The sequence below is a fragment of the Ylistrum balloti genome, unplaced genomic scaffold (assembly GCF_031769215.1).
Source record: "Ylistrum balloti isolate Yb309-2 unplaced genomic scaffold, AGI_CSIRO_Ybal_v1 Utg369916, whole genome shotgun sequence".
Classification (NCBI taxonomy): domain Eukaryota; kingdom Metazoa; phylum Mollusca; class Bivalvia; order Pectinida; family Pectinidae; genus Ylistrum; species Ylistrum balloti.
In genome coordinates, this window is record NW_026782036.1 from 541,976 (window position 1) to 567,328 (window position 25,353).

Genomic DNA, 25,353 nt, shown 5'->3' on the forward strand with positions numbered 1-25,353 from the left:
ACACATTTGACCTCTGTGACCTTGAATATGGGTCAAGGTCTTTTTTTTTTTTTTTCAAACTTTGTTAGGCTTCATCAAAGGAACCTTCCAGCCAAATATGATAACTCTGCGCCTTTCGGTATTTCAGAAGAAGTTGTTTAAATGAAAAGTTGACAGATGTTGGACGGACGGATGAAGGACGATGGACAGAAGAGGGACTCCTATGGAATAAGCTCACTTGGCCCTTTGGGCCAGGTGAGCTATCAATGGAAGCATCCCCGCTAAAGAAGGCAAAGACTGTTTCCTCAGCTAGAAATGTTATGGCCTCGGTTCTCTTAGATGTTGATTGTATTCTGATGGTGAATTATCTCAAAAAGGGACAGACAGACCCATATTATGCATCACTTCTTAAGCAGGTAAGAGAAATTAGTATACTCAAGCGCTGCGGAAAACTAAAGGTGTGTTGTTCCGCCAGGACAATGCCCTTGTTCACAAGTCTGTCATTGCCATGGCTGACATTAACGATTATGACGTCATACATGTAGCGGACGGTCAAAAAAAACTTCTTTAAAAGTTGCATTGATACTGAAGGGGATTATGTTGAAAAATAATGCAATATGTCATATTGTCAAACCCTTAAATATAAGGCTCACAACTTCCACTGTCCCGGTCCTCGCTAAAACATTTTAAAGTGACGTACGGTATTTAAGTTTAGCTTCAATACATAGCGCTCATAGCCTTGATGTGCGCAATGACAATTCAGTACTTTTAAAGATTTTAAATTTGAAAAAAATACCTATGAGAACAAAAATGATCCTTCACGATTGCTAACTTTTTTTCTTTTAAAGGCAGTGAAAATATTTTTTACAATCTTGGCTATTTTCAATTGCTCCTTGCTTTTCTACACACAACACGACAATTCTTCAACATAACAATTCTCTATATTATTCGAAGCATAAATAAAGAGACGAGTGTTCTTTCTTTAAACTTTGATGTAGCCTAAAACATTAGCCAAAATTGGTTTTCTCTATCCTCCAGGATTTTTCATCACATTATCTATCCGTTATCAAGTGAATTATTCTCCTGGTGATACTTGTGCATATAGTGTGATATATCTTGAGCATTTTTCATTGGCTGTGGCAGTTAGAATCAATTGTGATATCATAATATTGATAATGAAGTTCTGTCAAATGGTGCAACATGGCTGGGTCCTTTACATTTTTTACTTTAAACCCAGTCAAAATTAAATTTTTTTGACTGTCATTAAATTTCTTTTCATTTTATGTAAAATTTTCTGAAACACATCTCGAAGTTTTAATCTTTGCTCACTAACACTTAGAAAAATAAAACTTTTAAAATATCATGTTTAAATATTATGTCCAGCGTCAAGAAGTACAAGCCCCTTCCAGAATTTGTAACTCATATAACCTTAACATTTGTTTCATTCTCCACGACCTCTGTTTTTTTCTGATTGCATATTTAAACTAGAAAGCGCAAACTTATTTGGTCCTTTTGTTCCCTTGGACAGAATATCAAGACTTTCATCGCTTATTTTTAGGAAATCTATTTTAATACATGGAATTAGCATATGATCCTGCCTCTTGTTTAAAATGTTCTAATTAGCTATTAACAACAAGTTTAATCACAATGCCACACTGTAATGTTTATTTACAGATAAACTTGACCATACATAAAGTTAATACGATGAAGAATACTATAATATCTATACATCTCACTCACTCAAACCTCCTATCACTTTATTTGTGAGGTTCATTCTCTCATGACCTCATGTGCTAACTAGCCTATACTCTTATAACCATAACAAAAGGGGAACAAGTTCATAGAATGACAAGTCTCACACCCAGATACATACTACACAACCTGAAAGTGATTTGGAACCTGACCATTACTTCCTTGGTTAAATAATTGGGTCTTTTTTCTTAATTTCTGCAGTTGTATCTGGATCTGACTTGAATGCAATATGAAAATATTTACTAGAAGGTGAAAAATATATCTGATGAATTGAAGAATAATTTTGTTTTCAATCACAAGATATTCAAAAATTAACTATCAACTGTGATGAAACAAACACTAATAAACAGGAAGGAATACTGTTATAGAGGAATCTTGTATCATATACACAATAAATAGTTTCCCTCATCAGTGAAATCTGTCTAACCAAGCAACAGGAAAAATCATTTTCTTTAAGCAGAAAAGAGAGGTTTTAGATCTGTTTTAATTCAAAAATGTAAACAAATTGCCAATAGTAGATCTATTTTTTACAGATGTCCATATACAGTTTTGGCTTAAGACAGGTTTCACTGTAGAGGCTCTACTCAAAATCTGATTTATATAAGTGTCTATCCTACACAAGTTCCTGTATAGACAGGTTAAATTGTCTTCAGAATAAGATGAGAAAACTTTGAAGAGTTAAAGCTCTCTAATAATTACATTTAAGAATTGCTCCTACCTACACATGAATACACAGTAACAAGGGACTGGGTGTACTAAAGGGAGACAATTACATAAAAACAGAGACTTAATGTTGAACAGACAGTAATGATGTGGAGGATATTGTGAACTGTACATATGGTCTAGGTCAGAATTTAAAATCGGAGAACAAGAGTACATATACTAAATACAAATATTTACAAACAACACATGATAACAATAAAGCCTGAATATGTGTGACAGCCATCCACACAACTCTTAGTAAACTGTTGACACTTTATAACCTGTACCTTAACAAAAACATTTATGCTTACAGGTATAGCTGGTAATAAAATTTACTTGTTATAGTCAATTGTGAATCTATTTCCAAACATTTGCACACTACAAGGAACGAATTGTAGCATACAATTCAACATAGTTTACTTTCACACAAGCACTGAAGTACAAATGTAAAACAAAAGCAATGAAACAGTTTACAAAGGCATGTATTAAAAACCAACAGTTGAACAGACATTCCTTTCCCGATTTGATCTTATTGATAATGATTTCATTGCATAAAATACAATCCAATATATGAGTTTGACCACCACCGATACCTTAAATCTTTAATGACCAGAGTGCACTTATATATAACATTACATAATATCACATATAAAAAACAAGCTAAGTTTTATTGCAAACCCCATGGTGCAAATTTCCAGAATTCACAACACTGACAGCTGTTCACCTGCTGTCTTCATCCTTTTCCTTCCATCAATAACATTCTCGCAGAGAATCATACTCTGTGCACATCTCTCAGCCTAGTCCTTGGTACAGATGTTGTAAAAAGTGTTATGCAAGGTTACAACAACTTCTAGAATATGATTAAAATGAACTGTTGAATATCTTATTTATAAAAAAAAGCATAACATGAAGTGCATTAGCCATATGTTTTCTATTTGTAAATTATTGTACAGATATCTATTTCAGGACTAACTCTTGTTTTAGTGGTTTTCATAATTCAGCAATTACCTAACAAAAACAGTAATCTTACTTCAGAAACACTAATAGTGTTAAATCTTTTTTTTTAAACTGTTCTTCTTACAACTTAGGCATATGGTGTTTATTCACTTGTATCTTCATCAATGTTTGAAAGTTATTTGAATTTTTTTATTGACCCTTTCCTCAACTGAATATACATTTACATATTTTCCTGCATTCAGGTTGTTGGCTTAACTAAAACAGGGTCTTCCTGATGCAAGAATATCAGCGGTAGTTGAATGAGCACTGTTAAGTGATTATGGGCGATGAAAATCTGGAATGTTTGTCTCACCTTTATATATCAATGGTTCATGGTCATATAAATATAACCCAACAATCCTACAACTTAATACAATCAGTACAAACACTCGTTCTTCTTCAGAATTTGAAATCAATACATGTACCATAAAAATACTCAAATGAAAAGATTGGTTTAATACTTGAGTGTAAATGAAGTTTTACGTGACTAAAGTCTTTCTAGTTACTAGTTATAATCCACAGAAAATCAGTACTTCATTTGAGACTTAACTAGACACTCCTGGAATCTGAGACTTACAGAAAAACTTTCTATTACATCTTTCAGGCAAATCTGAAAACTATCAAAATTCAAAATGTGTCAGAAATGTAAAATAGTCAAGCTTTTAACAACACAATAAAACAAATTAGAAAAACTGATGAAGGTATCAATGTAAGAAGTTCCTTCTGAACTGCTGACAGAGAAACAGATCCCTGTGCTAAATGTTACCAAAGTCTGACAGACTGAGAGTTAAATACTTTGATCCCAGTTTATTTCACAACAAGGACATAAAATTCTTACTTTTTGCCCAAGAATGGGTCACATACTAAATTAACTGTTTAATCTGTTTAAGAGGGTTTGATTCCACTTTATAAAGAATACCTGTTAAAGAACATGATATTAAGTACTAAAACACAGCATTAACAATGTACTTTCTAACCATACAATAGACATACCTAATCATCTGCTGCTGAGTAAGAAAGTTTCTATACACTAGCACAGTAACATTCAGATCAACTCTACCAACTCCATACCTTCATTTATGAGCTTGAAAAAATATGATATTGTTTATCTTCAAAAATGAAACATACACGTAACATGTGCCTTTAAAGGTTTTTAATAATCTCAGTTCTGTAATACCAATTACAAGGGTTTTTGTTCACATCACACAAATTGTTCATCTATCGGTGACCAAAATCAGCATAAAACACTATCAGGCCAATGTGTTTGTCTATAATCCAGTCTAACCTTTCAGAATTTGATAACAAATGTAACCCCTGTATCTAATTTAATAGATCTGACTGATACAGATTCTATAGGTATTTCCAACAGCAGAAATCCGATTCAACAACAATGAAAAGCAAAATGTTTTATAAGCTTAGTTAACAACCGCTTAAATAAATAACATTTTGTACTTAAGTTTGAATTTTAGTTATAACTCAACTTACAAAAGACAATTATTCCTACTGCTGTTACAAGTAAGTCTCTTCAGATGGAATATAAAAGCAGCACTTACACTATAGACATTGCATCTACAGAAAATAGAAAAAAAACTGGATTATTGAATATATATAACGTTAGTTATGGGTGATAAAATCTGTGCTAACACACATGTGTACTTAATTAACAATAAGAAATGATTCAATCAATGAAACACAGCCAAGTAAAAACAACAGCATTAATATCAAAATGTTACCTGATTGAATACAAACAAAACTCCCCAATCAAAACTGAAATCAGACAACTTCAGTAAATAAGAAAAAAATGTTTTAGCTTTGGCTTCACTAGTTTTTTAAAAATCCAATTTTCACTGTTAAGTAGTTAAAGAATAGTATTACTTCATTTGATCCTAATTCCTTTACTTTGAATGAATAAATCATGAATAAAGAAAAAAAATATACATATTTATAAATCAGCTTAATGTGAAAAGTCTGAACTTCCGTGTCAATGGACAATAATGTACTTGATAATTGAATAGCACTTCATATACACCAACCTAAAACCGCTTTACAAGATATATCTTAATTCATATCACTATTTGACATCTTCACCTAAAGAGAATAAAATGAAACGGGAAAAATGACGACACCTATCTGGCTAAGAGAGTGACAGATTGTAACATTTAGACACATCAGAACATCAACACCTCAACTACATTCCAATCCACAAACTCTAAAATCTCCACATTTCATTCCAGGACACCAAATCTCTGGCTACATTTCTGTCTCCACAAACTAAATTTTCCAGATAACTCACAAGATTTTATCATAACCAGGCAATGCCACATTGATTATTTTCTTTATATTCATAGTTGAAACAAATCAGACAGGCAATTATACTTTTAACAATTAACTGCAGAGTAGTGTTATGTGATAGATTTCACATCGATTGGAATCTAGTCTCTATCTTTCCTATTTCTCTTGCAGAGCAAACATTTAACAGGATTACAGTACTATAATATCACACTACATGAATAAGTTAAGCTTATCTTTCATACCTCACGACTGTCTACTGACACACGCCCATATATACACATCATAATATAGTGTAAAATTCAATTTGTGGAATATAAGACTGAAAACAATCTCTTATATTTTGTATCTCATGATAGACCTTAAATAGCACTGATATGTTTGTTGGCAATATATCAGGTGTTGTAAAGACCTAGACATAATGTCATTTTATGTTTCCCTTCATGTACTATCTCGCCATTTAACATCTTTATGTTTAATGTAGAAAAGTAAAACATATGCATTTAATTATGAATAGGTTTTGCATTATGTTACAATATCAAAATTGAAGAACCTTTATGACAAAATTCTATTTTAACCATTTATTTTCTATCCCCTGTTTTTCTACAAATTATCTGAGTACACCTCTAATGATAAAAGAAATAAATCAACTACATCCAATCAGCCAAAGGGTCATATAAGCATCAATTTCAAAGTAAACAGTTTCTAGTCAATGTTTGTTGTAACAACAACAAAGTTTTTCATTTCACAGTTAATCAGAACATTTCATCAGGTGTATGTGTGGCATTGAGAGCTTCCTGCTCACACAAGGGAGATAACTGGAGAACAACCACAACAATGCTATTTAAGAGTACCATCTCACATCGTCCAGGTCCAGCCTTCACAATTACCATAGCACGTACTCAATACCTGGCCATACACACCAGGTAAATTTTCAGCAACATCACAAGACAGTACTATTCCCGAATATCTTGTTCCCTCTACTGTGATGGTCACAGTCATTAAGAACTTGTATGCTACTGGAAAGGGTGCAGTTGGTTCCTCAGTGTAGTCTAGTACTTGTTTGACGTGCCATACTGATTGGCCATTCCTTTGACTGCTCCTTGTGCTGCAGTAGATGCGGCATTTTGCACAGCTTCATTCTTCATTACACCTTGAGAGAACTCCATCTGAGCTTTGGTAAAGCTTGCCCCTGTGCTTCGGTATATTCTATGCACCTACATGAACAATCAAGCAAAAATAAAAATTCAAACATACATTATCAGAATAATGGCTGTTAAAGGAGATGTTTTATATATATATATAAAAAAAAAACATTTCCAAGAAAACATATGTTACATCCTTAGATATGTTTAAAACATAAGTACAGATGTTAATACTGCCAAATCACTTCATAAATTCTCAAGTGGTTAGGAAATAACTTATCAGAAAAACTTACCAAAGAGAAATTTTCTATGAAGGCTTTATCAACTACTTTTTCACAAAAATGTTTTTTATAACAAATGAGTGAATATACAGTAGACATCTTTAAACTCGTATAATTGAATACAGCTGTTCGTTACACAACACCATATGAGGTACAGCTGGTCAGTGTATGGTGTTAATGAAGAGACCACAAGAAACTAATAAACTTATATAAAAATTTAGCAAGTTTATATTTCATAAATTGTTTAAACAATTACATGCAACAACACTTCATGTTTTTCGTGCATTTGATTTAGTTTCATCCTCGATGTATCAAATCCTTGCAACAGGCTTGATCAGATGTGATCATATGAAACAGCATTTTACTAGGTGAACATGGACAAACATAACAATACAGATAATGACTTTCACCAATGGACATACTCCAAAACATGCTGGAAATGACATGCAGAAAACCAGGAATGACACCATATCTAATACCACCAGTTGAGAGAAATAACCATTGTTCATGTTAGTTTTTTAACTTCCCAGATCAAGCCTCAAAAGAAAATATATAGATTTAAGTAAGGAGCTGACAACAGAGACATCTTGTGGAGCCTATCACTATTTATACAGGAATATGAATGAATATAAAAAATTTGTTTTATTTTCAATTCTTTATTAAATATGATTGTAAAACTGGAAAAATGAATCAATTAATAACATCTAATGAAATATCACTTTACTTAACAGAAAAGCTGTAAGGAAATTCATATGGGTAATTTTAATTACAAGACCTGTTGTTTTGATGAGTTAAGTTTAAACTGAGAACTGCTATACAGTGTATGACCAAATTATACCCATTCTCCAAGACTATTGGTCAACAGCTATTCCTAATGTTTAGGTAGCTTTAGGAAACACATTTATTTGAAAGAAACTACACTCCCAGCATTGTCATTTGCTGTATAAAACATAAAAAGCATGCACTATCAAAATCAGGCAATGCTTAAGCTTGCTTCATGAAGAAACATCTAGGCTATCATTCTTTCTCCTTGAAGTTTCATTGGGATTTTTTAGTGAGCATTATTCCATAAATTGTAACTTTAAGCACAAATGTTACAATTTTGATGAAACTCAAAAAGGCTGTACTTAACAAGAGACTAATCCTAAACTCTCTTCTGGACTTTTTAAGTCCCATATGCTGACGAATCAAAATGTTTTTGATTTATTAATAAACTGCGGTTGTGCTTGTTACAAGTCAAAGCGTCATATTCTGCTTGAGTGCCCATTTGTTTGAGCTTCTATTCCATTTCCACTAACCCACAGGCAAAGGTTAAAAAAATGAACTAAATTTTCACAATGCAGACTTATAACTTTCAATTAGATTATTTTCTATGTAAAAATGCTGTAACAAAAACTGCCTTCTATCCAGTAAGCAATTTGTGCCACATTGTTTTAGATAAAGGCACACTATATACCATCCATTATTTCCAAATGAGTGTAATCTTCATCATTGGTTTCAACCTTGATACCGATTAATTTGGTATCCCACTAACCCCAAATGTTTACCATAATTTGCCCATAACTTATCTAAAAGTAACATACTATTTGAGTGTGGTTTGACCCTAATCAAACTAATTAACCCTAGCATAAGCTACAAGAATACTATCATAAAGTGTTCAATTAGCCCTTCTTTATAGTGGAAAGTGATGTAGGAGCAGAATTCATCACTACATCCCCCTCCCCGAGCCAAGCTAACAACCACACTACCCACCTTGATCAGCATGACGATCTGTATAACAGCGCATATAGTAAAGAAAAATGAAATGAATAACATCACTGCTCCCGAGAATGTGTGTTGGCCAACGATACCGAGAGAATTAATCCACCCTCTACAACGAAAAAAAAATAAAATAAAACTTAAAAGAATAACTTCTACTTGGAAGAGCAAGGTGGAGGCAAGGAAGCTTTTTGTTAGTAATTATGATGCATATAATAACCTGAAAATAAAGTGTGTGGGTTTTTTTTTTTAAACCTTCAAGAATAAAGACCAAGTCACTTATCTGTTAATTTATCACAAAGTCAAAGTTGGGCACTTAAAATGTTTACTTTTATGCTTTCCCATTTTTCCTTTGACAGAGTTGATATTAAAATGTTGCCTTCAGGTCTACAGAACAGTCAACTTTATTCTGAAGACAAAGACACGAAGAAAGATTATTTTCATACTTCCATAAACACGTCCAGAAACAAATTCATTCATCAAATTTTTTTCATTGCTATGAAATAAAAAAAATATTTTGATTTTTTTTTAAAAAGAAATGCCTGCTCAATAATTTCAATTCAATACAGCAGTAAATGGTTTGTGAAAAACGGTCTTGATCAATTTGTACACTTGTTCTTTTATTCATGAAAATTTTTAAAATATCAAGAAATGATCACTATCTATAAAATCTTGTGTACTGTTGTATATTAATATCATAAGACATTTCTTTCTCCAATGACAAGATTTTGCTCAGAGTAGCAACCATTTCATAATAAGTGTTATGGCAATCCATACTTTCAACAAACAATTCATTTTATCTAGAATTCAAATGTCAAGATGTTTTTGAATCATATTACTGTATCTTTGAAATGTTTGTTGTATTGAGGAATACCATTAAAATTACACACATTTTCACAGGACACCAACTAATAATGTAATTATCAAATCATTCGGTTGCTTCACAATTGTAAAAGAAGTGCACTTTTAACAAATAGTAATCTCATGTCCAGAAAGATATTATCAACAACAATTTAACTTTACTTTTTACAGCATAAACATCAATATATTTCTATTTCAAAACATCAGCTCTTTTACATTAAGTGTGCACAGAATTTAGAAAATTTCTCATGAGTTTTTATAATTACATTTCTTAAAACTAAAATGACATTTACATGCACATTACAACATTCAAAGGAAATTGGTATTTTCTGTCATTTCCTGTGAATGCTTTTGGAATAGAACCATGTATTTACTCCATTCCGTAATCCATACAGGTTGTTATAATACAGTGAATGCCATGCCTGTCCCAAACAATCCACTCAATAGAGTAAACAGATACTGAAATTACCTTTTAGCAGATATACTTTTTTCTTTTTGAAACACATTTGAAAGTTCATACCTTATACATTGGTATTGAAAACAAGTTTGAATGATGTGACAGAACAAGTTCTTTGAACCAGGCATTTGCATTTTTCATGATTTATAACATCCAGCAAGCATTTTTCTATTTTAGTACACAAAGCACAATTACAACATAATGTGTAGAACAAGTTTGGTGATATCTAATGCATCCCGCAGCCAGTCACTGGGAATAGTCAGCAAACATTCCACTAGGCAGATGATCTTGATATAGATCTAATCATAATGAGTTATCTACCTTGCCCAACACAAAAAGCCCAACAGTGGCTGTCAGACCAAAGAATATTCCAACAAATATCATGATTAATCCTGCCGCTATGTTGTGCCCAACAATGGACAGGCCACCGATGATACCACTGAAAAAAAATAAGATTTTAGGGGATTATCGTTCAGTTGATATAACTTGTTTCAATGTTGTTTTTTAGTTGAAAAAGCAAAACAGTGAACATAAATCCTTAGTGACACCAATGCTTCAGACTCTTTGATACCTAGATACATAAGCAGGAGCATTTTGGTGAACGGTGAAATTTCAGTATGCAACAATTTGACATCAATTAAAAGAGATTCACATAGATTCATATACAAAATTTGACAGCTGTATAAAGTATCATAGGTTAGAAATCTAAACAAAGTTACACACAATGTGCAAAAGATTAAATATATCTGAAATAAAGTAAATGGTCCATCAGTGACAAAGTTACCTAAAACCACACGAGAGTGTTGTATTGAAGATGCATCTCAAGCTTTTATGACCGAGTTCTTCAACATTAAAAAAATAGAGGTAATCTAAATATTTAACCACAGTGATGTATGAATAGAGCGACACTGATTGACAGACAGAAAAAGTGAACCATTTTCACTCTTCCTAAGTGTAAAAATTAAGATATTGTTTGTTTGCCCAAACCTAATTGGGAAGTTTAGGGTTAGGTAGGTAGGTAGGAAAAAAAATTTTTTTTTGGTTGAAATTTTATAAATGTGTACATACTACTCCAAGGCAAAGACAATGTTGTTTGCATTCATATATAACTGATCAGAATTCAACTACATTTTTTCATAAAGCACAAATTTTTATTTAATTTTCAACTACATTTTTTCTTCGAGCACAAATTCTAGTTCAACAAATGGAATTAGACGATATTATGCAACAGCAGAATGAGGAAACTAAAAAACAGTTATCGATAAAATATACTTACACTGTAAAGTTTGTAATTCCTAAGGCCTGGATAACACAGACAATGAATTGGAAAAAGAAGATGAAGAAGAAAACAAAGAAGTTGAAGGAACTATCACTCCTGAAAATAAGAAAAATAAACAAGTTACATTTTACCAGTCTGCATAGTAATACTAGTAAGGACATGAGGTCTTTTATAAAATGTGATTTGGGAGACAATGAGTCATCTACTAGTATAAAGACTTTCTATTCCCTATTTCTCAACACAACATAAAGAAAAATAACAAGAACAAGATTTAGCCAGATCTCTAGACACCGGTTACAGATATGAATCATTTTACCATCATTAAATACCTTAAACAGGTATGAGGAGAATCTTATTGAAACATTGTTCTGTCCCTCCCCTAATGACCTACATGTTCTTAAGAGTAATTCAATGATGAAAAAACACCAAAACACATTTTCAGGGATTTTGTCTACTTCTATACTGCAGCACAGAACTGTAGAAACTTTGAAACAATAATGAACATTGCTTTTCATGTATGTCTATACCCAATACAGCAAATATTGTATATATATCTTCCTCTCCAAGTCATTGCATTCAAAAAGGAATAAAAATCTTTTCCTACAGAGTACATCACAAAGACATCATAGGAAACTCTTTTATTCCGCCTAATTACTGTCGTGGAGTTACCTGAATGCTTTGTACAAGGGTCTGTACCAACAGATGAAGGAACAAGGGGTAAACAGCACAAACCAGACGAGAGACAACCCAAATGTGGCACCACCATCCCCGTCCGCAATGAAGTAGGCAAGACTTCCTAGCACATTCAGGAACAGAGTTATACAGTAAACTGAAACAGAAGGATTAAATCTTGGATATATTTAACAATACATGTTTCACCATATGATAACTAATTGCAATCAACAGCAAATGATGTAATGAAAAATATGACAATTTTAAACAATTCTACCACAAAGCTTAAACAGACCTGCAAACATCTCTCATCTAGAAAACAAGTGAAGACTGTTTTTCAGCTGGCTACCACTGTTATTGATACTTACACATCCATAAATAGTAGACAAGTTTGACTGTCCTTTGGAATTCAAGAGGAATATCGACACTGAAGTCTTGGTAAAAGCATGGGCCTACTGGACAACAACTAGGGACTGGGGGCCAGTTGTTCTGTCGCTCTGGTGAAAAAAAGGCATCACAATATAAATCAATTAAAATTTTCATTTAGAATCAAAAGCTAATGACAAATTTTCAATTTTTCTATAACTAATTTATACCATATATGTTTTAGCAATGGTGTGATGGTCGTATAATATCCATTGTCATTGCTGAAGACCTTCCTTAGCATGTTATCAACAATAGCAATGTATTAGACTATTACACAAAAGTAAAGACAAATACAAGGTAAAAACAAATCAGGACTATTCCATTAAAATATCTCCACTTAACCCAATGTTTCAAGAAAAAAATCCACTTCTATTCATGGTTTAATTTCATGCTATTTACTCCAGGCAAATTATCAATGAAATTCTAGGGTACAAAACCTGGAATCTCAGTGAAAAAGATGTTTTAGTGGAATAGCTCTTGCTTAATGTTGTATAATGTAATACCTTACAACAGGATTTTGGTTAGAATCTGCATATAAACTGATCAAATATGGTACACTGTAAAAGACTTTTTGCAATAATATTTGCAAATATATCCAGACTAGATTGAATTGCAAACAATTACTCAAAAAGTACAACTGTTGACAATTTTACAGGGATGCAAACTCAACTTCAGATACAGAACTACTGGGCCAAGATCTTAAGAATTAATCATAATATGATACATTGATACGATCCTTCTGAAGATTACAAAGGGAGCAACACCCAACTTCAAAGCCATTACAATATACCGCTAGGAGACCTCAAGATTCGTTCCATGTACGTCAAAGGATCAAACTTGTGTATCTGTAAGTTGTCTAATATGTAATTTTGCTATGAGATGTTCCAGAGGTGCAGAGAGCAAACGTGATTGTAATCTGCTGGAATATCGAGGATGCTGTTACCTTGAAACTGCATGTTTCTCATTTCCTGTTCCTTTCTCTGGAGTTCTGCTGCCTTCTTTTCTAGTTCCTACATTAAAATATTAAAACTAAAACTGACAATTCAATTCCATAAAGACATCAATTGCTTTAGAATTGAAAATGTACTTTAAGGGAACTTTTATGATGACAAAAGGTCAATTTGAATATTTTTTTCCATTATAGAGAAAAACTACACATATGTATTTGAAATGATAATATGATTAGATATGTACAAATATTATTGCTTTATCAAATCCCAAAAGAAATAAATTAAAGAAAAAAGATCAAGATCATAATGTTTCCTCAATACGTGGTTGCTATCGTCCAAAACTACCTACAAAAGCTGTAGAGATAGGGTGTCATTTTAATTTTATATTTGCTAGTCTAGTTTTCCTCTTCCTGACCTAAGAATTCTAGGGAATGATCGTATACCCTACCTCTTGTCGTTTTTGGAGATCATCTGTATTGACTCTCTGGGCAGAGGTGGCAGAGTACGGTGGAGGCTCTTCTGATGGCTGCATGATGGCTGGCTGACCCCCAGGCTGTGAGGGTTGGGGAGGGGGAATACCACCTCTGTTCTGTCCCTGTCAGCAGGTACAATGCATTTAATATAATAATGTGTAAACAATGTGTACCGTCCACTGGTAGGCTTAGAAATAATCGGAACAATCACAACAACAACACAACAATGAAATTGATGAATTTAATGAAATTTGTTGAATTATGGGTCAATCATCAACTAATCAATATATGATTGGATCATTAATTACAGATACATAAAATCTTTTTAATACACCAAAGCTAATCATGACTACAAATATACAGGTATATTCTCATTTTTCCTCATTCCAAATTTTTCTTAAAAAATATCTTTAGCACTAGCTATTGTTAGGAGTCATTCTCTTTCCAAAATAACCAAATTCAAAATCATCCAATCAAAACCTGGCACTAGCTACATGATACAAATAACCCAAGGTCAACGGAACAGCGATCCATACTAATTTATGCTTTCCTCAGATTTTCATGTCACAATGAGTACAAAATGAAGAGGTGAATTACAGATATTACAATAAAACTTGATGCATATTTGTACCCTAAAATGAATCTATATGACAATAAGAAACTGATCAAACCTAATTTAAACATAAACCACCACCAAAGCAGCAATAGAAAACAAGTATAAGGTACAATAACAGTAAAATTTCCACCAATATTCCCATTAATATATCATACACTGGTTTCCAGTTGAAAGGGTATGTATTTTCATCATTGCAACAGAGTAGATGGGACACTTACTAGGTAACAGTTACACAGATATTTTCCTAAACACTCATTTTTATGACAAATGGAGACGAAATTTGATACTCAAACATATAACATGTATATAACTGAAATAAAGAATTCATAAATTTAGAATGAATTACCAAATATAAACCCAAGCTGGACACATCAATATGTCAGCAAAGCCAGGTAACATTTAATACACATGTCTATCTTTTTCAACATCCAAAGTCTTGGAATGTCATGATCACTGTAAATCAGAGCTGCATGTCACTGCTCAAAAGTTAATTCAAGATCAATTATCAAATAAAATGTAAGTAAAGCATGTACTAAATATTGGTATGGTAAGAATATGACCATAATACTACTGAGTAATTCTGTGTGAAGAAAAAGTCTAGTTATATGATTAATCAAAAGATGAAAATTACATTCTATTTTGTTCAAAACTCAATCAATTCAATGATAAGATGCATGTTTATCAATCTACTTGCAATAAATTATAGGTTATCCACATACATCTACTTTATGCCATTTTGACTGTGGTGAAAGCTCAATTTATATTAAGGATTTCCCACCATATGAAACCATTCCAATTTTACATATTATCCTGCTACATAACTTAAAACTACTGTCAACCTTTACATTCAGAAATACCTCAGCAACAATACTCTGAATTTGAATTCATCATGACATCACTTTGACTCTGAATGCTGGAAATCAAGGGAATCAGTTACTTACTATATATAAAACCCTTTTTGCACCAAATAAAAGAGAAAGAGTAGTAAATAAAAATCCCTTTCCCTGCTACTAGAAATGGCTATCTAACAAGTTTCTGGTAAAAATCCTTTACCGTTTTATCCTCTTTTTTCTTTTCCTTTGATTTCTTGTCTTCAGTCTTAGAAAAAATCATGACATGTAAATCGTAATTAAACCCATTACGTCTGTCGTACACATTGTGGATGTTGGTAGAGTGATTTAAAGGAGTGACACTACTGAGAAAGCTTTGATATTTATTACAATGGGATAATAACTAGCTGTGTTAGTGGAGGCAATGGGAACATGCCATAAGTGCAATCACTGAAGAAAATAAAATTTAGGGATGTAAAAATCCACTTGTCCAGGAATTCAGATTTCACAAAAACAAATTTGTGAAAATTGAACACACTTGCCTTAGTTACATATAGAGGCATGGACAACTTCTTACCTTTTATATACACAGCAATAAAAATTTACCTCAGGCAAATGCATTTAAACAAATTTTTACAACCCCAGATGTGTGTCGGGAATAGTGCAAAATGAAAGGACACTTAAAATGTGTATACCGGTAATAAAGGTTCTTCACTCATTGACTATAGTCCAACAGAAAAGATACATATCTTTAAATACTATACATTGGATCTCAAATTGAGATTAACAAAATTATCCTCCAAACTGTAGGAACAAAAAGTTGCTTCTCAAAACCTTTTTCTCTACACCAAAAAGATTTAACCTACTTTTACTTTAACTTATCATTGCAGATAATGAAGAAGAAAAAAGGGACATCTAACTTCATCTGCAAATTGTTTCAATAAGTAATGACAGCATCTAACATTTATAAACGAATATTACAAGATCTAGACAGTCTGCTATCATTTTGTCACAGTTCAAGTTTTTCCTAAAAAGACAAAAAAAATATAAAATAAAATCAACTAAAAAAAGGTGTCTTGTGAGTTATATTAACCAAATGCCTTGCATTGTTCAGATACTAAATAATTATAACTTTATTTCTGTCGATTTTACCACTAATACTGACCCCTGCCGCAGGCCGTGTCTGGTTGCCTCCATCAGCAAACGGATTGTAATCATCTAGTCCTCCTTGTCTTCCTCCTTGTCCTCCTTGTGTTGCCTGCTGTACCGAAGGGTCCTGAAAGATTAATTTCAAAACTGAATAGGAGAAAATCATTGGACAGTTTGCTAAAATGTTTTCAAGCCTAGTTCTAATTGTTACATGTATGTGCATTACTTATTTACTTGAAAATTAAGGGCTGCAATCGTTAAGTTGGTTAGAGTGTCTACATAACCTTGGGTGAAGATCCAGGGTACATAGTTCAACACTCAGTCCCTAGCCAAGGTTGTTTGTGTTTCTCAGGAAGCAGAGAAACAGAACATTCTGTGCTGTCATTGTTGTGTCATTAGGCAAGACACTTTACATAAATTGCTCCGAATGGCATGGCACGGGACAGGCCTCTTATATATTATTCAATAAGGTACCCACAAGCCACTAAAAGGAAACTGTTTGCGGATTGATCAACACAGAAAACAAAATCACAAGAAAATTGACTTGATATAATCACCTAGTCAAAACATTTATGCACATTTCCTTCAATCGCTATGAGCACTGCTGGTAATTAAAATTTGTAACAATGAATCAGATTATATACATAATACAGCTATTATTATGAATTCAGTGAGTATTTATATATACAATAATAATAAGTGAGGATACATCTTTATCACTTCTGAAGATGTCCCTTCAATGAACATAACCAGTTACTATACATCTTTTGTAACAATACCAAATGGGACATACACAAGAGACTAAACACGACTTGTATACATGGGCTTTTTTACCTGAAAAATGTGTATGATTCTGATTCATGGAGGTATGGATGATAGAACTCAGTTTGTAAATTATACATGTAACGCCATGTGCGAGAAATTACCCAAAACTTCACCAAATCTACTTAAACCTATCCAAATCTGACTTGTATTTACCCAATTCCTGCACACATGAGCCAAAATATTTTTGTTGTGATGTGATCATGACCAGTAAGGAACATTAACATTTTAATTTGCAGTTGCCTCCCTTCCATCTGTCCAAATTCATAAGTACAATCATTTCTCAACATAACTATTTTATTTTGTTTTCTTCCAAAAGTTAACTTTTTTAGATAGAAGTTCAACTCAACACAGACTAGTATCCTAGCATTGGAAGAGACAAATGATAATGTCAATGATAAATGAGTTGTCCTGAATAATAATTGATAAAACAAAATATTTGGGCAAATTGTTGTGCCCATGACAGCCCTACTTGATATACTTAGAGACATGTTATATACCTCTCATGGTCTCTGGTATATACTGTAAACAATTTTGCCACAATGTTTGGATTTTTCATAAATATTTATGTTCCAGTGTGCATCGTTGATCAGTTTTCAATTCTCATCACGAGACAGGATTGAATATTGAGGAACCTGATCATGGGACACCTTTTAATTGATCCATCATAATTATAAGAAACTTACATATTACATATATCGCATTAACGTTGACCTGTAAATTACTGTAACTGATAAAGAACTCGAGAAAATTCATTTTTAATCTCTCTATCGCAATGGCCTATTATTGACCCCTTCGAGATTACATTCTTTCTTGCTGACCCAATCCAGCCTCCGTCTCATTACGAAGACAGGTTACAGAGAGTGTTAGGGGAAAGTGGGAGGAATCACTCCATATTTTCCATCAATTTGTGTGCATTACAGTTGAAAATCATTTGATGAATTATTCTGACAGAAGAATGGCATGCATGTGACCATGATGAGTCATATCTAATGATACATATTGACCCAAACAGAAAGGTATACTGTAGATTCTATGTAAAAAATATATATAACGTTCTCGACTGACAGCCACATCACATTTATTACGATTAAATTTCTTACCGCAAACGGGCTTGCCGCATTTGGGTCGGCGAAGGGATTGCTGTCAAAGTCTGACATGGCTAAATATCAAGCAACCCAAGACCGACGAATTAGTAAAGCTTGCGTCTGACTCCCACAATTTCCTGGATTTATTTACAGGTGTCGGTGAGTTGGAAAGATGGCAGATCACCTACTTCCGCACACATGCGCAGTCGCAAACGTCACATGAAATGACGTCACCCTCAGAAAGAGAGAAAATGTCACTCCCTGTAATCGATTAGCTAGCACTTGAATGTTTTCTATGGATGACAGGATCGCTCGTGACGTTTGACTCATATATCGAAGGGCTAGTGTCAGTTTTCCAAAATAAAGATAATGGCATTAACGAAAATGAAGCGTTCGACGCCCAACGGGAACGCAAATAATATATATCGTTAAACATGATATTTTTTTTCATTTCATTTTGTCGTCTGGACATCGGTTCTCGGACTACTACACATTTTGGAACGGCCATTTTGTCGAGCCGTATAATATAAACTATTAACCTTCGTGACCTTGTACCCGGATAAATTTGGTTGTTGTAACGTGTCACGCTTCCAGAAAGAAATATTATTTAAATTATTCACTTTAAAATATGAGTACAATTTTCATTAGCAAATTTGTGTATTTTTTCTTAATACACATTTTTACATGTGAAACATCCCCCTATACATGATGAAATAACCTATCAATTCATCCGCAGATTTTAAGGTTCCGTTGTCGTCTGGCATGTGAAGAAAAACTGCCATGAATAAAGGCCACGCCTATTGGTAATGTTTTGGCTACGGAAGTCCAAACTTGCACGTCTTCTATAGAAAAAAAACGATGATTTGTACCACTTTTAATAACTCATTTCCGATTTGTAGCGAGTTGTAGTACGAGTGATGGAAATCAACATTATTCAAATTGTTTGTGTTGGAAAAAAGTTTACCAAGAAATACGGCTTATCTGAGAAAAAAAGGATAAAAGAATAAAAACCTTGAATGTAACACTTTGGAAAAGGTGCACACTGAAACGCAGCTGTCCGCCACTTTAGCACTATAAATGTATTTTTATTTTCATTTTTATTTTCATTAAAACGTCATTCCTGTTCTAATAATGAATTTATGTAATACATATGAACTTCTGGATCACATTTAGCTAACCGAAGCGTCTCTGTAGTAATGTCATCAGAAATGGAAATGAAGTTACATGTCTGATACACATGTTGATCATTTCACTGAGGTCAGCGAGTTTGAGATCGTATCTGTGGATATTTTCTATTTTTAAAAGATGGCCTTTCATCGGTCAGTTTTTACATAAATATTGGAGTATGAACACAGTTTTGGTCATTTATGTATTGTTTGATGACAGTTCATCGACATAGTGCACGGCAGCTAGCGAAAAATGACTCTTAAGGATATCTAAACATAAACAATAATTATAGTCTGCACATAGTTTCTCCTTTTTTTAAATGGAATAAATAATATCATCTGAAAGTAATGTTGAGCTAGCAAAGTAAATTAGCTAACAGGTTTTTGTGATGGTTCTAAACTGATATACAAATAACAGCTTTATCGTCATATTTATGGATGTCATTTAGCATATCTAACATCAATAGCCACGTCTACGATCAAATTTAATAACTCACATATTCAATGGAAAAGAATTTATAAAATCCTTTTATCACACGACCGATAATTGTAACAAATATTTCAGAAAATGCTTTCAGCTCTATAATCTACAAATTTTGACTTCATAATACAATTTGCGGATGTATGACGTCATTTTAAATCTAATCCTGACGTCACAATAGGATATTACATGATATGATTAAATTCATATTATTCATTGATATAAGAAAGATTTAACTTAGTCTGTAGAGTGACTTCTTTTATCAAAAGCTCTCTAAAAATATTACAAGACTCGTTTCATAAACCACTTAATCAATGAATTCGGTTTACCCAATCGTTAAATGGTGAAATCACACCACTTGAATGGAATTAGTATTTAACAATAGCTGGCGATGACTTAATTTGTTTACATAAACATCCGTCCCTGTATGTGTATGTAATATCACGAAGTGATAAGATTTTTACCTGTAATGATTAATAAATGTGTAGATATAATGTACAATTTTTATTGATGTACATGTACCATACTTTTTATCTTGTGTCACGATTGTGATAAAATATCGAGATCGATGTCATTGTTTAAGCCTTGTTTGGCCAGGTAGTCAAATTACCAGCAAATAATCACCCCTGATAACAAATGACGTTGTGAAAAGTTTACTGAAAATTTCATTTAGTCATAACGATTCGGTTTGGATGATTTAAAATAAAAACAGTTCAAGCAATCTCATGAAAAAGAATGCAGGCCTGGTGTGCTTCCACGGGGTCTTATACATATACATATACATGCGTCTTTGAATTCAATAGGAAAAATAACAGAGTTCATTTTCTTTCTTTATACAAAATATGAAGCCATATAGATATTATGATAAAAACGAAATGGTTCCTAAATTACCCTAACAAAAACCATGTCCAACAAAATGTAGATTTTGGTGACATTTGTTATAACGTTTAACTCTCGTAAGTTTTACTCAGGATAACAAGGATATTGAGTAAGAGTAGACAACCATTGGTCCTCTTGAGACTGTGAGTTTTGGAGTCTCCTCCTCTATTACCACTGGCCCTCCTTAGACTCTGTGAGTTCTCGAGTCTCCTCCTCTATTACCGCTGGTCCTCCTGTGACTCTGTGAGTTATGGAGTCTCCTCCTCTATTACTACTGGCCCTCCTGACACTCTGTGAGTTATGGAGTCTCCTCCTCTATTACCACTGGTCCTCCTGAGACTCTGTGAGTTCTCGAGTCTCCTCCTCTATTACTACTGGCCCTCCTGACACTCTGTGAGTTTTGGAGTCTCCTCCTCTATTACCACTGGCCCTCCTTAGACTCTGTGAGTTCTCGAGTCTCCTCCTCTATTACCGCTGGTCCTCCTGTGACTCTGTGAGTTCTCGAGTCTCCTCCTCTATTACTACTGGCCCTCCTGACACTCTGTGAGTTATGGAGTCTCCTCCTCTATTACCACTGGTCCTCCTGAGACTCTGTGAGTTCTGGAGTCTCCTCCTCTATTACCACTGGCCCTCCTGACACTCTGTGAGTTATGGAGTCTCCTCCTCTATTACCACTGGTCCTCCTGAGACTCTGTGAGTTCTGGAGTCTCCTCCTCTATTACCACTGGCCCTCCTGACACTCTGTGAGTTATGGAGTCTCCTCCTCTATTACCACTGGTCCTCCTGAGACTCTGTGAGTTCTGGAGTCTCCTCCTCTATTACCACTGGCCCTCCTGACACTCTGTGAGTTATGGAGTCTCCTCCTCTATTACCACTGGTCCTCCTGAGACTCTGTGAGTTCTGGAGCCTCCTCCTCTATTACCGCTGGTCCTCCTGTGACTCTGTGAGTTATGGAGTCTCCTCCTCTATTACCACTGGCCCTCCTGACACTTTGAGTTCTGGAGTCTCCTCCTCTATTGCCACTGGCCCTCCTGACACTCTGTGAGTTCTAGAATCTCCTCTATTACCGCCGGTCCTCCTGTGACTCTGTGAGTTCTGGAGTCTCCTCCTCTATTACCACTGGTCCTCTTGAGACTCTGTGAGTTCTGGAGTCTCCTCCTCTATAGCAACTGGTCCTCCTGAGACTCTGTGAGTTCTGGAGTCTCCTCCTCTATTACCACTGGTCCTCCTGAGACTCTGTGAGTTCTGGAGTCTCCTCCTCTATAGCAACTGGTCCTCCTGAGACTCTGTGAGTTCTGGAGTCTCCTCCTCTATTCCCACTGGTCCTCCTGAGACTCTGTGAGTTCTGGAGTCTCCTCCTCTATAGCAACTGGTCCTCCTGAGACTCTGTGAGTTCTGGAGTCTCCTCCTCTATTACCACTGGTCCTCCTGAGACTCTGTGAGTTCTGGAGTCTCCTCCTCTATTACCACTGGTCCTCCTGAGACTCTGTGAGTTCTGGAGTCTCCTCCTCTATTACCACTGGTCCTCTTGAGACTCTGTGAGTTCTGGAGTCTCCTCCTCTATTACCACTGGTCCTCTTGAGACTCTGTGAGTTCTGGAGTCTCCTCCTCTATACCACTGGTCCTCTTGAGACTCTGTGAGTTCTGGAGTCTCCTCCTCTATAGCAACTGGTCCTCCTGAGACTCTGTGAGTTCTGGAGTCTCCTCCTCTATTACCACTGGTCCTCCTGAGACTCTGTGAGTTCTGGAGTCTCCTCCTCTATTACCACTGGTCCTCCTGAGACTCTGTGAGTTCTGGAGTCTCCTAACCCTATAAAATTATTGAATTTTCTGATACAATTTGATATCTTCTATAATTTGGTCAAGAACCTAATCAATATTTTTCCATGAATGAAAATAACAACTTGGCTTGTCATACAGAATGCTCGCCGTTATAACTGTACATGTAGAATATTTTCTTCTTAACAGACACTTTCAAGCTATTGACATTATTTCTACAAATATCGCAACATTCATTTATAAAGATGCTGGTACCTCACATCCTGGAAATAGGATTCCTCCCCTAAAGTTCCTCACATCTTATGACCTGCCATACATTTCACTTAGCATACTTTCCTATCAACAACCCCCTAACCCCCATCCTCTTCCAACCTCCATAAAAGTGGGAAAAAAGTCTACTTCAAGTTCGACCAAGAATCGACCTAAACGTGTAAATAATGATTTTCCAACAGCACATTAGCTATAACCTTCCAAGCTAACACAATTGGGCACTTATAGCACAGGGACTTGTAACATTTTCCCTAGGGGATGAAGACTTGGTATACTAGATGTATACGATACAAACCCTCATTACTCAGAAACATTGTTACCGGCCCCTGTGATTTATAGTACTATAAAAATGTCAGAATATAGAGAAGTTTCATGTTATGTCTGGATTTATTGAAAGAAAGGACTTTATTAACAAGAAGAGTTCAAAGATTGGCACTTTTCTACAGTCTGTGGATCTTCAAACTGAATTCTCTATGTACATCAAAAATAACAAAAACACAATTGGTCTAAACATGGGAAAATGGTGTCTCGAGTGATGATGTCCATCTAGCACTATAAGGACTCAATCCGGGTAATGCCGATGTACCTGGTCTGGAGGGGACATTTCGATTCCATCCTTTTAATCCGTGAGAATTATTGTGCAATTTTCTGCAACAGGGATCTCATGACAAATGTGGAATATCACCATCTATTCTATAAGTACAACAGCCTTTGAGCTTTATATAATGTTAATCCGATATTGATGTTTTCTTGTAGCTGTGAATTAGAAGCGAGTAGGATGCCAGGATTTTTTTTCTTTTTTTCTACTAGTTTTCTTGATCCAATCTAACACATAATGACCGTTGTATGATAACAATGGTAAACATTTGAGTCCATTTTACATCTTATATATACACAGTAAATATCGAAATATTGGTTCAAAACAGAAAGTGCTTTAAAATTTCAATTTCCAAATATCTACATTGCGTTTGTTATTATTGAATCTGTGCTTCTCTTTCAGAGAAAAGGAAGAAATAGATTGATAGAACCAAACATATACTTCCGGAGAAATCTAAAATAGGATGGTCCTATCTGTCTTCCTTAGCTGTACAAAACACATGGCCTTTACGGCAGTTCACGACAATACAACTCGTACCAACATGTTTCAGCTTTATTAGCAAAGAGTGTCTGACTTTGTCAAAACCTCTGGTTTCGTTACACGTTTTTTCAGAGAGTGAATATTTTTCAATGATGCGTAAATTTGATATAAGAATAAAATTAACAGAAAAGGACACGGTTCTTCTTTATTACGATTACACAATAACTGCAATACACAATGAGAAACAGAACTTAGCTTGGTGACATTTCCCGTAATCTGACATCTGTTTACCGCTAACGGTTTGGCGGATACTTTAGTGCAGGGTATTTTGTATTGCTCGGTGTTTCTGTATTCTTTCATAAAATGATCCAAGAAACAATTTAGATCAAACCTAACAATCTGGTTCTGAATAAGTTACCCGCAATAACAAGTAAGGCAAAGCTGTGTCTAATTACGGGTTTTCTTGTCATGAACTCAGGTAATTATTAATCAGGTGAGCACCTGCTCACACCAGAATTCCAGGAGGATAGTTTGTGTGTATTGTAGTCGGATTTGGGTACTTTTCCGAACTTACAGACCATGTCCATACCTGATTTTAAGGAAAGTTAAAAGGCCGTTCAAGATACAACCACAACAAAAGTTTGTTTACGTTTGAATTAGTAAATAATGTTGTAATTATAAAAAAAGTCACTTCACAATTAATTTCTTGTGACGTTACTTTATTATGGCCACTTTATTAAAATCATATAACGTTATTGTACCTGATTAATATAGTTCATTCAGGCGATAATTTGTCCGAGGTATACTGTACACTTTGTATATTCAAACAGAGATACGAAATCCTCGTAGCTAGCTAACTCGTAATAACGAGATCACTTAACTCGTAATAACGAGATCACTTAACTCGTAATGACGAAATAACGGAATCACTTAACTCGTAATGACGAGATCACTTAACTCGTAATGACGAGATAGTTTTAATTTTTTTTATGTAGTGCTGATCGATTTTCGTAAACTATTTAATTCTACTTTCATTTCTAAACCAAACTTCGGCAAAACAGGACCCCGTTTGTTCTTTCAATAAAAAGCTAGATTACCCATTTCTTTTAATAAACTTTGAATTTTGTTCTGATGTAAGACACCATCCAAAAGTAGGAGCCTAGTTCTACAACACA

The 25,353-nt window shown here is 34.3% G+C and overlaps 1 protein-coding gene across 2 annotated transcripts; it reads right to left on the reverse strand.

The window, feature by feature from the left end:
* Positions 1-1,630: 1,630 nt before the first annotated feature.
* On the reverse strand, positions 1,631-18,706 carry LOC132546867 (secretory carrier-associated membrane protein 1-like). 2 transcript variants are annotated; one of them, XM_060210594.1, is made up of 9 exons: positions 18,541-18,706; positions 16,632-16,742; positions 13,996-14,142; positions 13,541-13,607; positions 12,540-12,668; positions 12,169-12,328; positions 11,497-11,595; positions 8,897-9,014; positions 1,631-6,935 (listed from the first exon to the last, which is right to left on the reverse strand). In XM_060210594.1, the coding sequence occupies exons 1-9, from the start codon at positions 18,595-18,597 to the stop codon at positions 6,771-6,773; spliced, it is 1,053 nt and encodes a 350-aa protein (XP_060066577.1). In that variant the 5' UTR covers positions 18,598-18,706; the 3' UTR covers positions 1,631-6,770. The 2 variants fall into 2 exon arrangements, with proteins under 2 accessions (XP_060066577.1, XP_060066578.1); XM_060210595.1 differs by lacking the exon at positions 8,897-9,014 and adding an exon at positions 10,542-10,659.
* Positions 18,707-25,353: the final 6,647 nt, after the last annotated feature.